This window comes from Orcinus orca, chromosome 2 (genome assembly GCF_937001465.1).
Source record: "Orcinus orca chromosome 2, mOrcOrc1.1, whole genome shotgun sequence".
Taxonomy (NCBI): Eukaryota; Metazoa; Chordata; class Mammalia; order Artiodactyla; family Delphinidae; genus Orcinus; species Orcinus orca.
In genome coordinates this window covers 90,900,063-90,913,879 of record NC_064560.1, presented here as the reverse complement: position 1 = coordinate 90,913,879, position 13,817 = coordinate 90,900,063, and the positions used below count along the sequence as shown (strand labels likewise).

The 13,817-nt window shown below is 36.0% G+C and overlaps 1 protein-coding gene across 2 annotated transcripts in view; it reads left to right on the top strand.

Annotated features, from left to right (window-relative positions):
* PIAS1 (protein inhibitor of activated STAT 1) overlaps nt 1-13,817 on the top strand; it is a 121,803-nt gene that overhangs the window by 75,883 nt on the left and 32,103 nt on the right. For both annotated transcript variants that reach the window (XM_012535410.3, XM_033439940.2), the window contains exons 5-7: nt 1,599-1,689; nt 2,337-2,471; nt 10,319-10,424. In XM_012535410.3, the coding sequence (XP_012390864.2) occupies nt 1,599-1,689; nt 2,337-2,471; nt 10,319-10,424 (332 nt within the window). The remainder of the gene's footprint in view (nt 1-1,598; nt 1,690-2,336; nt 2,472-10,318; nt 10,425-13,817) is intronic.

Below are 13,817 nucleotides of genomic sequence, written 5' to 3'. Positions count from 1 at the left end.
CCCTACAGCAATCCCAGTGTATTAAGTTGGGAGTGTATACCTTCCACTATCCTAATTATAAGTCTTTATCTAAAACATGAAAACAATTTGGTCAGAATTAGGATCAATATTTTCTCTATTAGATTCCTAATCTGTTTTCATTTATCTGTTTCCCCTCCCCACCCCCATGAACTCCTATATAGAAACTTTCTGCTCTTGTTCCCCATTTTTAAAATCTTTTTTTTGTCTTCGGTTTGTAAGGGTGATTTAGATCTTCACTTTTTACTTAATTGAATAGCAGTCAACTAGTCATATAAATTATTGCTTTTCTGTAGCTTCTGACAGCCAGGTTCATGTTGCTAATTTATCTCTGCATTGGAGTAATTGATTAAAAGCTTTATGGCATCCTCTTACTGTTGCAAAGTAAAGAACTGGCCTGTAATAGAAGCTTCTGCTGGAGTTAGAGATGATCTTGTGGGCTTTGACATCTGTTTGCTAAGTATATTTTGAGAAAATCTTTGTAGATTAGTAATTCTCAACCTTTATATGGATCTCTAACCCCTTTGAGAATCTAATGGAAGCTACAGATTGTCCCTGCTTAAAGAGGACCATATATTTATATGTACCCATAACATTTTATATAGAAAATTGTCCCATTTTGTGGACACTCCCTCACACAGATTGCATGGCAGGCAGATCAAGATGTTGAGAGAAGGTGTTTGTGCATGATGAATATTTCACAGAATTCAGAGATAGCATTCTTCTTAACATGTAACTCAAAGGTGCTGTGAACATTCTGTAAAGTGGAATGAGCCTCAGCTCTATATTGGGAATAAGGAAGTATAATAATCAAGAATAGTTGTCTTAAATAGCAAATTAATAATTTATTTCTTGATCTATGTAAGAATGGAGTGAGAATGTACAAATTATGTAGTTGTCCTTGGTTTTCCCAAAAGATAACGCATTTAATTTAGAAATAAATGTTTTCATGAGTTTCTAAAATAGTATTCTAACATGTGGATATAATGGATATTATAATGGATATTATATTATAATGGATATAATACAATTAATGTTATTATTCAGCATCTTCAGTTTTCAGGGAATAATGGAGTACCTGGGCTTGGTGGACAGAACTTGATCCCGGGGATGGACTTCTAGCATTTTCAGTATAGTCTGCTGAGAACCAAAAAAATGTTTCACAGACAAATAAATTTGGGAACTACTATATATTTATATTTCCCTCTTAAAAAGTTACAGTTATTGTTAGCCTAGCTCTGAGAAGTTCTATATGGAGGAAACGTAATTTATTTTTTGATTCAAAATTTCTTAAATTTATTCAACCACAGAGCACTTCCCCACCTCCTCCCCCCCAAAACATGCTTGAACAAATGACTTCAAATATTATGAAGAGAACTACAGGTTGGTAGTTGTGACCACTGAAACTCTACATTGACAGAATTATTTATTTTGAACCTATTTCATGTATTTATTCAGGTTTAGTAGTTTTTTGCTGTTGTTATTAAGTTTGACCATCTTTTAGATTAGCTGTGGAACAAAAATATTAATGTGGTGTCATCCTTTAATAAAGGTAATTAAACTTGTCCTTTATTGTTTAGGTTTTGTTTATCAGAAACCAGTTGTCCACAAGAAGATCACTTCCCACCCAATCTTTGCGTGAAAGTGAATACAAAACCTTGCAGCCTTCCAGTAAGTCCCAAAAGCTATTTTTTTAAAAAGTGCATTGCCAACATAGCTAGCAAATAAGTCATCACAGCTGTTGTTAATCATATTTTTCGTTAAGAAAACATCTTTATTTTGGATATATATTCATGTGACTGAGTGAAACACTTGTACCAACTGTGTACAATTAACAGCTGTGACATTAGCTATGGAGACATAGTCTAGGAGTTGGGTGTGGTAGCTTTAGTGTTTTACTGAATTTTGGGAAGACGAGATTGTTTCAACAAAACCTCAGATGTATTCGTGTGAGTCTGGAAGCTTTGGTTGAATAGAGATTTGAAGAATGCTGTGCCTTTAACAGAGGAGTGGGGGCTGTTATTGTTCACCTTTAAAATAGTCCTTATATACTTATCCAAGCTCTTTATGAATTCAACCTGATTCTTAAATTTTAGAGATTTTTAAGTTCTGCCACCAGTATTTTTCTCAGGCTTACTATGCGACTGTATGGTTGTTTAGAGAAACATACAGGAAACTCTTACAAACGTTTGCTTCTCTACTTTTAAATGAAAATACTCATTTTCTCATATGTAGTTTGTAGGTTTTTTTTTTTAAGGAATGGAAGTTGAAATGATTGTGGAAGTAATAAGTAGAAATAAATTATATTTCATCCTTAGGGTTATCTTCCACCTACTAAAAATGGTGTGGAACCAAAGCGACCCAGCCGACCAATTAATATCACCTCACTTGTCCGATTGTCCACAACTGTACCAAACACCATTGTTGTTTCATGGACTGCAGAAATTGGAAGAGTAAGTAAATTTTTGTTTCTACCAGATTTTTGTATTATAAGGAATGGTTAATCTCCATGGCTACCTGAGCTTTTGTGTAAATAAAATGAGTTGCAAAAGGATTTATTTTTGTCTCACAATGAATTTTCAACATGTTCCCATTTAAAAAAATGGGATCTTGCCCTACCCAGTGTTCTATAACCTGATAACTTTCACTGAGTAATTTTCATAAACATCTTCCTATGTCATTTCATGTTCATCTGCATAATTTTAAATGGCTACATCATATTCCAATATGATGTTCCCTGTTGTTGAACATTTATTTGGTTGATTGATTACTATTTCAAAGAACATTTTGAAGACCATCCTAGTAGCTCTAACTTTGCATACATACATGGTAATTTCCTTAGAGTAAATTCCCAGAAGTGGAATTGCTGAGTCAAAGAGCATCAGAATTTAAAGAAATTTTGTGTACATTGGCAGATTGCCTTACCAAAAGATGTTGTACAGATTTATTCTCTGACTTTGTGTTTATTCACGTGCCTGTCGACGGATAACATTGAGTTTTATTTTCTTTAAGATCTCTACTAATTTTAATAGGTAAATAGTGGTACTACATTGTTTTAATTAGTACTCTTATTATTATTATTATTATTATTGTTTTTTTGCGGTACGTGGGCCTCTCACTGTTGTGGCCTCTCCCGTTGCGGAGCACAGGCTTAGTGGCCACGGCTCATGGGCCCAGCCGCTCTGCGGCATGTGGGATCTTCCCAGACCAGGGCATGAACCCGTGTCCCCTGCATCGGCAGGTGGACTCTCAACCACTGCGCCACCAGGGAAGCCCCTGTACTCCTCTTATTATTATTGAGGTTGGACATATTTTATGTTTGTGATTATTCACATTTAAAAATCATATCAGTATCTATTTCTGTATTGCTGTTTTTATTGTTTATGAGTTCTTTATATATTGATTTAACCCTCTTTTACATGTGGCAAATGTTTGTTTCTAGTTTATTGCCCTTTATTTAATGTGTAGAAGATTTAAATTATTATGGAGCCAAATCTTAACCAGTTTTGTTTTTTTTTTTAATTTATTTTTTATTGAGTATAGTTGAATTACAGTGTTGTGTTAATTACTGCGGTACGCCAAAGTGACTCAGTTTTACATATATATATACACATATATATACATTATTTTTCATATTCTTTTCCATTATGGTTTATCACATGATATTGAATATAGTTCCCTGTACGATCCAGTAGGACCTTGTTGTTTATTTATCCTATATATACCAGTTTGCATTTGCTAATTCCAAACTCCCACTCCTACCCTCTTCCATTGCCCTCCCCCTTGGCAACCACCAGTCTATTCTCTACGTACTTGTTTCTGTTTCATAGATAGGTTCATTTGTGTCATATATTAGATTCTACATATAAGTGATGTCATATGGCATTTGTCTTTCTCTTTCTGACTTACTTCACTTAGTATTATAATCTCTAGTTGCACAGTTTTGTTTCTTTATAGTCTTTCCAGTCAGCCTCCGTCAAGTTTAGTCTGTCTGCCCTTCCCAATCTTACGTAAATAATTTGTTTATATTTTTTTCTTGACTTTTGAGGTTTCTAGTTTTACCTTTAAATATTTAATCCATTGTGAATTTATGTGTAGTGTGAAATACAAATTTAATTTTTTAAATAGCCAGTTCTAATACCATTGACTAAATAAATGCTAATTCTGAAGCCACCATTATTACGTATTTGCTTTGATTTATCCTGTGTGTGTTCTGAACTTTTCTGTATTGTTTCTTAGCCTAGCATTCTTTTTCCGGCACAATTTCAGAATAGTTTTGATTATTACAGTTTTATGATATGAGCTCATGTTTATTCACTAATTCATTTGAAATTTATAGAATGTGTGCTATATTCCATGTACTCTGCTGAAGACTGGCAGTACCATAGTGAGAAAAAAAAGTCCTGACTCTTTTGGAGCTTGGGATCTAGGGGGCAGGTAGTCACACACGAAAATGTGAACGGTATTATAAGTACTATAAAGAAGATGTGTGTGGTGATTTTAGAGTATTAAAGGCCACTTTGCACTAGAGAGAGGTCAGGCAGGGCTTCCCTGAGGAAGTAATGACTGAGCTAAGAGCTGAGAGAAGGGTAGAAGGAATCAGGTGAAAGGTTCAGAGAAAACAACATTCAGAGTAGTCCACTGGCAGGTGTGAGCCTAGTTCTTCTTAAGAAACTGAAAGGGAGGAGGAATTGCTAGAGTACATAGAATGCGGAAGAACAGGATACAAGATGAAGCTAGAGAGGTAAAAAAGGACCAAACCGTGTAGGGCCTTTGAGGTAATGTTAATGTTAAGGATATTCTCTTTTTAAGCAGAAAGTTTACAGGGCCATATTTCTGTTTAGAAAAGGCCACTCTTCAGAGTGGTGAACAGCTTGAATGGAGACCAGAGTCATGCATAGAGGTTACCTCTTACTATTGCTGAAGCATTAGTGAGAGAAATAGTATATTAGTCTAGAGTGGTGGCACTGGGGATGGAGATAAATTGGTGGATCTGTAGGACTAAGTGATGGATTAGAAATAGGGGCTAAGAGAAAGGGAGAAGTCAAGGATGACTCCTTGGTTTCTGGCTTGAGTGACAAGGTAAATGATAATGTTACTGAGATAGAGGAAACACTGAAAAAGGACTGAATTTAGGTGCGTTTTGTTTTGCTTTGCTTTGCTTTGAAGGAAGGAGTATTGGAGGACTACATGGAGACAATCATGAGTTCAGTTTTGAAGCTTTTGAGTTCGAGATGCCTTTGAGACATTCTGAAGAGGCATTGGGCATATAGGCTCAGAGGATAAGTTTGGGCTAGAAAAGAAAATGAGTCATCTGCATATTGGTGGTTACTAGAGCCATACAAGCAGGCTGACATTGGTTAGGGGAAATGTAACAAGTAAAAAGAAGAGAGTGTTGAAGGCTTACCATTCTTGAGGAACTATAACTTTTAATACTGGATAGAAGAGAATGAACCTGCAGAGGACATGGGGAAATAGTACCAGAGATGTGGGGCAGAACGGGGGGGTGGGTATGAGAAGCCAAGGGAGGAGTTTCAAAGAAGAAGGACAGGGACTTCCCTGGTGGCACAGTGGTTAAGAATGTACCTGCCAATGCAGGGAACACGGGTTCGAGTCCTGGTCCGGGAAGATCCCACATGCCGCGGGGCAACTGGGCCTGTGTGCCACAACTACAGAGCCTGTGCTCTAGAGCCCGTGAGCCACAACTGCTGAGGCCCACGTGCCTAGAACCCGTGCTCCGCAACAAGAGAAGCCACTGCAACGAGAAGCCCGCGCACTGCAATGAAGAGTAGCCCCCACTCAACTAGAGAAAGCCTGCGCGCAGCAACGAAGACCCAATGCAGCCAAAAATAATAAGTGAATAAAATAAAATTTATTTAAAAAAAAGGAGATGGTAAGCAGTACTGAACAGATGTTGAGAAGTCAAGTATGTTGAAATCTAAAAAAATACTTTTTGGATTAGAAACATAAAGTTGACTTTAGCATGAGCTGTTTTGGTGAATGGTGGGAGGAGAAGCCCGATTGTGACCAGGCACAGGTAAGGCAGTGGAGATAGTTATAGAAGGGTAGCTTTGGAAATAGATACAGCTGAGCTGGAGGGAAATTTGAGATGAGAGTTATTTGTTTGCTTTAATGGGAGAGTGTTAAACATGTATAAAGGATGATGGCAGGTATCTTCTTGGGAGGAAGAGATTAAATATACACGAGAAAAATAATAGTGAATTTCATTAACTAACTCATTGTAGCTAGGAGGGACAACTTCTTTATTTAGTGGAATAAAAGGATTGGATGCATGTATATGATTGGTACTGGAGAAGTGGTAAGTTCTGATCTGATGAATTCTCTTAAGTCTGTGAGATAGGAGGTGAGAGAAGTCTGCTGAGAGTGAGAGAAGAAATCGGGGCATTGAGGAGAGTGAAAATGTTGAAAAAGTAATTGCATGGAGTAAGACATATTCCCCTGCATTATTCCCCCAAATCTTTCTGGGAATAAATGAGCTTGCCTTTAAAATTTGTATATTAACTTAGGATTAACTTATTTACAGTATTTAATGTCCTTATTTCAGGAACTGTATGTTTCTCCATTTATTCAAATCCTCTTTCATGTTCCTCAGTAATTTAATAGGTTTCTTCTTACAAAGTTTCCATATTTTTTATTGATTCTTGTGTTGTTTATTATTATTACTGCTATTGTAAATAGATCTTTTTTCTGTTATATTTTCTAAAAAATGTATTTATTGTTTTATTTAAAAGCTAGTTATTGTTGAATATTTACTTAGTACATAAATTCACGTATTGGTTCTGATAGCTTTTTAGTAGGTTTCTTGGTATTTCCAAATAGGCAGTTTTGAGTCTGAGATGTATCATTATATGAATAATGATAATCCTAATACTTAGGCCATAATTTCTTATTCTTGTTCTCTGTGCTGTCTAGAACCTTCAGAACAATGTTAAGTAATGTGAGTGCTAGTGGACATACTTGGCTTGTTCCTTAACGTTAATGAGAATACTAGTGTCACAACATTAAGTATTATAATGGCTATTGATTTTTGATAGAACTTAATTATAGCAATAACATAATCCTATGGTCCTCTTTTTTACTGTATATCTTTGAGAGAAATGGATTTTGAATATTATCAAAATCCTTTTTTGGGATCTATCAAGGTTATATATTTTTTCTTTACCTAATCAGTATGTCACTATTAGGTTTTTAAAATCCTTTTAAATGTTTTTTTCTAGTGTACCTTGGGCTCCCTGTTTTTGTCCCCCTTTTTGAAGAGGGTATTGCAGATGTTTTGGGTTTTGTCTGTGTGTGAAAAGTGTATAAACACCAGGGTGTTTACAGTGAACTATGAAAGAAGTCAAACTGTGGGAGAGGAGGGAAATGTGGTTGCTGATATATAGCACTAGAGGAGAGGGGGAAGTATTCTTCCATGGGAAGCCTTCCACACCTCAGAAAGAAAACAGTAATCTTCAGTGATTTGAAGATCTCCCAGGTAAGCTTTGTGTAGACCATGATCTACAAGTTGGAGACCTTCTTTTTGAAATAAAACATTGAAAGAAAATTATTCTTTTCTGAAGCCCAAAAGATAACTTATTAGATTGGTTTTTGATCCTAGTTTTATTCAGCTTGTGAAGATACTCTGAATAGTTCATGTAGGATCTCTTACTGTTTTGGGGATTAATTTCTGTATTATTAGTTGCCATTGAGAAGTGTTAGCATTATGTCTTCAAAGGAAATAAATGGAAGAGCTAATGCTATGGTGGTAATCGTCTTACAATATATTATAACTCTATTCAGTCAAGATGTACACCTTAAACTTACACAATATTATATGTCAATTATAGCTCAATTTTAAAAATTGTAATATAAGAGAAAAAGAAGAGCTAGTACAGTGCTTGAAGGAAATAAGTGAACTATGTTGTAACTTCTTATCCTACCTCAGAGTAATCACTGCATCTAGCCATTTATTAAATTGTCATTGTTTGTAGAGAAGTTATTTAGATACTGGTGTAAGGGGCACTTAATGAGATCATATCTTAATAATGAAGAAAACGTCCTATAAACTTGATAGACAATTTTGAAGACTTTGAAAAAGCATTTGACAAAAACATCAGTGTAATGCAATATATTTCAGTAGTTGGAGTTAAGTAGTACTTTGAAGCGTTAGCAGGAACAATGTATCATGTACCTAAGAGAGATATTATACCACGGTGGAGTTTTGGCGGGGTTGCTGCTGAATCTCTTTCATGTGATATAAAATTTAATTCCATATTGGTACAAGTGGTGTTTGTTAATACCTGACCTTCTTTTTGCTTCCTTTTTTTTTTTTTTTAATTTCTTATCTGGTTACATGTTTCAACTAGAGTGAACATACCTTTTCACTGAACTTGTAGTTTCTACTTGACCTCTCCTTAAAAATTTATATAAAGCCTTAGGGTGATTACTAGTTCTGAAGATTCAGGCTGTAAGTATATATAATAATTTCACAGTGTTAATTAGCATTTCTCCAGTTTCTATCATACGTGAACCATTAATCAAATAATAAAGGTGAATAAGGATTTTTTTTCTAAAAGGAGCTTTTTAGTTTTATATTAGATTGGTATGTTGTGTGTCTAAAATTTTGGTAAGTTTTAAGGTTATTTGTTCCTCATTAATAAATTAAGGGTTTTATTAATGAAAGTAAATTAGCTTTTAAAAAATGTTTAATTTTTATTTTATATTGGAGTATAGTTGATTTACAATGTTAGTTTCAGGTGTACAGCAGAGTGATTCAAGTTATACATATACATATATCCATTCTTTTTCAGCTTCTTTTCCCATTTAGGTTATTACAGAGTATTGAGCAGAGTTCCCTGTGCTATACAGTAGGTCCTTGTTGATTATCTATTTTATATATAGTAGTATGCATATGTTAATCCCAGACTCCTAATTTATCCCTCCGAAATTAGCTTTTTTGATACTTCATTTTTTCCTGGAAAATGTGTAGCATGTGAACACGGATAGGTTTCTGAACTCTAAGTGAAAATTTGACCTTCCAGAGGGTATTGTACAATATATTCTCTTCTTGCCAAAAGAGGGGGATGCATTTTCCAAAGTGTGAAAGTAACTGAAAGTTGGAATGTACATTAGACTAGGTTAGGAGGGTCAAAGCAAATGGTATGTGAAGTCAAGAACTATAGAGAACTACACTGGCCTTGGCCATTAGTCCATTGTCCTGACGTCCCTTCACTTTCCTCTTGATTTCTAGTGCCACCTTTGTCATCAGGCAGGTGCATGATCATGAGCAGATTACATATATTTTTTAAAATTTAAAATTAAAAGCATTTTTGTGTGCCTCCATTTTATCAGTCCTTTACTTAGAAAGATACTTGCCCTACGTATCTCTTACAGGCCTTCTTTGAGGTTTAAATGAAGTGGATAGTATATATTAAGAGTGTGTGTAAAACTGTATGTAGCTAATAAATAGAAGATGGCAATAATTATTTTTCCTTTTGCTTCTTTCCAAATCTCTTGATTCCAACACCAAGTGGAAAGTGGGCCTTCTCATTTAGATCTCTCTCTTACCCTTCATAAGCCTCAGCCCTCTTTTCTTCCTCTTATCCAGTCATGTACCCTTTACTTTGCCTTGGCTTGTTGATAAACTATTTTCTTTGTCCCCCTTCTCCTAGTACCATCTCTGGGTAGTCCCTCTGCTGGTAATGGATATTCATCTGTTCTTTTGCCAAACCATCAGCTTCTCTTTGAAAATATTTAATATTCCCTCTGCTTGTTGTGATAATAGCCCAAGTAGGGTCTTTTCAAAACTAGTTAAAGGCATAGAGAGAAATTAAATGGATTAGGATGCCAGTCTAATTTTTTAAATAGCTACTGCTACCTGCTAAATATGTTTTATGATGACTTTGACATCTTATTGGCATTGGTTTATATTTATTTTTAACAATGTTCTTTACATAAGTGCCTAAATTGATTAACTTCAAGCATAGGTAGTCAGGTAATACAGAAGCATGACAGACCTGGCATTATCTCTTGAAAGTTGCAAAATTAGAACAAGTTCTTTTACTTTTCTACACTTCACTTTCCTCATCCATAAAAATAGGATTACCTCAGCAGCTTTTTGGTTAAGATTAAATGAATTACCATTCATGAAAACACCTAAGATAGTGCTTGGCGCACAGTAGGTGTTTTAAACAGGTGTTAATTTTCTTTCCCTATCATTGTGGGATTAAAATAGATGTACCTATTTACTTACGTATGTTGTTTGCTTTCTACATCTTTTTTTTTGTTTGTTTTTTTCCAGAACTATTCCATGGCAGTGTATCTTGTAAAACAGTTGTCCTCAACAGTTCTTCTTCAGAGGTTACGAGCAAAGGGAATAAGGAATCCGGATCATTCTAGAGCTTTAAGTACGTATGATAACTTTATTTTATTTATGCAGCTGAACTATTTTGGTAAAGGTTAGAATAGTGTTTTTCAACTGAAGAAATTTTAGGGTTTATTTTTTTTACTAGAGCTTGTCATAGTGGATTAAAACACTGAAAACTTTGATTTGTGAGCTAGAGTAATTCAAGGCTTAAGAGTAGTTTTAGGGACTTCCCTGGCAGTCCAGCGGTTAAGACTCTGCGCTTCCACTGCGGGGGGCACGGGTTCAATCCCTCATCGGGGAACTAAGATGCCACACATTGTGTGGCGGGGCCAAAAAAAAAAGAGTAGTTTTAATATCTTTGTCATGACGTATATTTTATAGTTTATATTTTACTGATCTTAAAATTAACTTTGTAAAGTCAGTACATGAATACAGAAGAATATTTTACCAAAGCTTCATAAAAATAAATAAGTGTTCAGGAATTCTAGGAGATGGAAAGGAAATCTTGGCATATATTTTACAAGAGTTATTTTATATTTAAGGTTTATCCAGGAAAAATGTCCAAGGATATGTGATGACAACATCCCTGCATTAACAAAGTAAAAAGAGAGTCAGTGGGGTGGTAGATATAATAATGAAGTAGGTTCTGCTTTTAACCAGTTATGTGGCCTTGGAAAGTCAGTCTACTCGTACTCTGAATCTCTTATTCTTCATCTGTAACAAGAAGTTTATACCACATCATATCTAAAGCTCCTTCAAAATCTAGGTTCTTAGGTAGGAATAACTAGATGGTTCCTTTTGTTCAGGTGAACTTGAGAGGTAGCAAGGGGCACATTGACTCTTCTGGCCTCAGTGTTTGAGGGTTAAGGCCAGAGGTTGGTGGCCTTTCCAAAGAGTTGAACTAAGTTCTTCCTTTATTCTCTTCTTTGTGAGAGAGAGATGGATTGGGGGATGGGGATGGGCACTTGGAGAACAAAGCTTTTACAGATGGGGGTTCGATAGCTACCCTTTACGGATTCTTGATGTGAGTTGATTAATGAAGCCCACTATCGGATTTGTAGTTAGGAACATTCTGGTAGAAAGAAACTAAGGTAGTAAGACCACCTTTCCTCTTGTTTCCCTTTGCGACATAGCTTTTATCTCTTTTTCTAACCTGTTTCTATGCCGGATTAAAAGATCCCATTACCTCTGAATATCAGTATACCCTCAAGAGTTCATTGAAGGATTTTTCTGTATAAAAAGGGTCCTTTTAAAATTGAAAATATTCTGAGTCAGGAGGAGCACACTAGTGGCTAATGCCTCTGTAGGCATTCCTTGATAGACAGTGGAGAGCTAGAGGTCTGGTTTGAGGTCTGGGGGAGTGGAAGCACCTTTTGGCAAGGACAAGGAGATGAGTGGGGGATCCTGAAAGAAGAGGAGGGACAGACACCTGCTTTGAAGGAGCACACAAGAGAAGAATTTTTCTTTTTTCACACTCCATTCTGGTCATTCTCCTGAGAATCTTCGTATTTGCCACATAGCGTTAGAATTTCATTTAGTCAGAAAGTGTTATGGAATTGTGTGAGCCTGTGTAGAAAAGGTCATACCAAGAAATAAAGCTGAAAGCTGATGAAGCTGTTATGTTGCATAATAATAATAAGGCAAGCTGTCTTTGCTCAAGCTGTAAATTCTTCTCCGCTTGCAGCTGTGGCACCATCTGGAGGGAGAGTGGGAAGGTGAGCCTAGAGTTATTTTATTTACTAGAACAAACCACTGTTAGCCACTGTTAAGCAGCAAAAGGTACTTAATTCAAAAGTGGTTTATTTCATCTCTAATAAATCCTGGAGGTGGAGAGTAGTTGCAGATTGGGTTGGATTTTTGTGGAACTTTGTATCTTATCTTGTTGGCTTGGGGAACCAACAAAACTTTAATTTGGATCCTACCAATAAAACATTTGTCATAATTGACTAAAGAACAGATTGTTTGCCTTTATGCTATCTCTAAAGAAATAAGTTACCCAACAAATTAATTATGTAATTAAAAGATTGTGTGAAACAACTTGACAGAAGAAAATGTTGGTGGGTTTCTCAGATATTTTGTAGAATCAAATTACCCACAAATATGTTCATTGTAAGTCATTCTTAATCTTATCAATGAATTCTACTGGCAAAATTTTATTAGTCAAATCAGACATTATTCTTGAAATAAAGTCAATGGTATTTAGACTTTTCACAGAGAAATCCACGCTGATTCATTTGATTTAGTAGATTTTTGTATTGTGGTTTCCGTCTTCGTGTAGAGTTGTCCCCTCACCACTATCACAAAGCAGTCCTTTACTAATTCTTGGTCAAGTTCCTGTCTCCTCTTCTTTTTCCCTTTAGCAATCACTTTAAACCTTAGCCATATTCCCCCTCTTTCAACACTGTCAGCGCAAGAAAATCGGTGCTATAAGATGTGACTTGTCTAAATTGCCCATTTCTTCCTTAATGTCACAAAACTACTTTTCAACTTATCTTCATTTGTACCCATCCTTATTTATTCTCTTCAATCTCAGGAGGAAATGTCCCGTTTCCTGCCCAAAGTTAATTTTTTATTCATTTATTCTTCTCATTCAAGAAATTGTATTAAGAGTCTACTGTGTTCCAGGCACAGGAGACTGTAGCCTTAAACAAAACACATACTGTCTCTGCATCCGTCAGAAGTTTTGCAGTCCAGTGGGAAAGACAGAATTAAATGATTGTACAAGTCATTAGTGAATTACAGTTGTGACATGTGTCTTAAAGAAGAAAGACAGGGAACTCTGGAGGTAACAGCAGGAGAACATAGTCCTCTCTGGTGCTGTGATGTTTAAGACACAATTATAAGGATGAGGAGGAGGTAAGCCCCAGATGGGAGGAGAATATGCCAAGAGACAAGGCCAGTAGAGTTGAAGTGGAGAGAACAAAGGAGGAAAGTGGCCAGAGAGATAGCCATGGGGTGAGTTCATATAGATGATATGAAGACAGATGATAAAAAACCCTTAGAGGATTTTTAAGCAGAGTGGTACGATCAGATATGGGCAATAAAACGTTCACTTAGTAGACTGAATTGAAGGGGAGCTAGGCTGTTGTAGTGAGGCCAGTTAGGAGCCTGTTGTACAGATAAGAGATGATGATGTCTTGAACTGAAGTAATGGTGATGGAAATAGAGAGAAGTTGATGGTTTGAGAGGTGTTAAAGGGGAGAAGTGGTGACTACGTGTGGGGAGTGAAGAAAAAGAAGTGAAGGAGTTCTAGGTTCCTTACTTACTAGGCACCAGCTTACACGGTAGTGCCATTTACTGAAATGGAAAACAGTGTTGAAAAGATCCGGTTGCAGACGCAAGATCAGAGTGCACTCTTGGACTTTTGGTATTTGAGATGTCTATGAGGCATCCAGATGGAGATGCTCAGAAACAGCATTACGAGGCCTCTCTG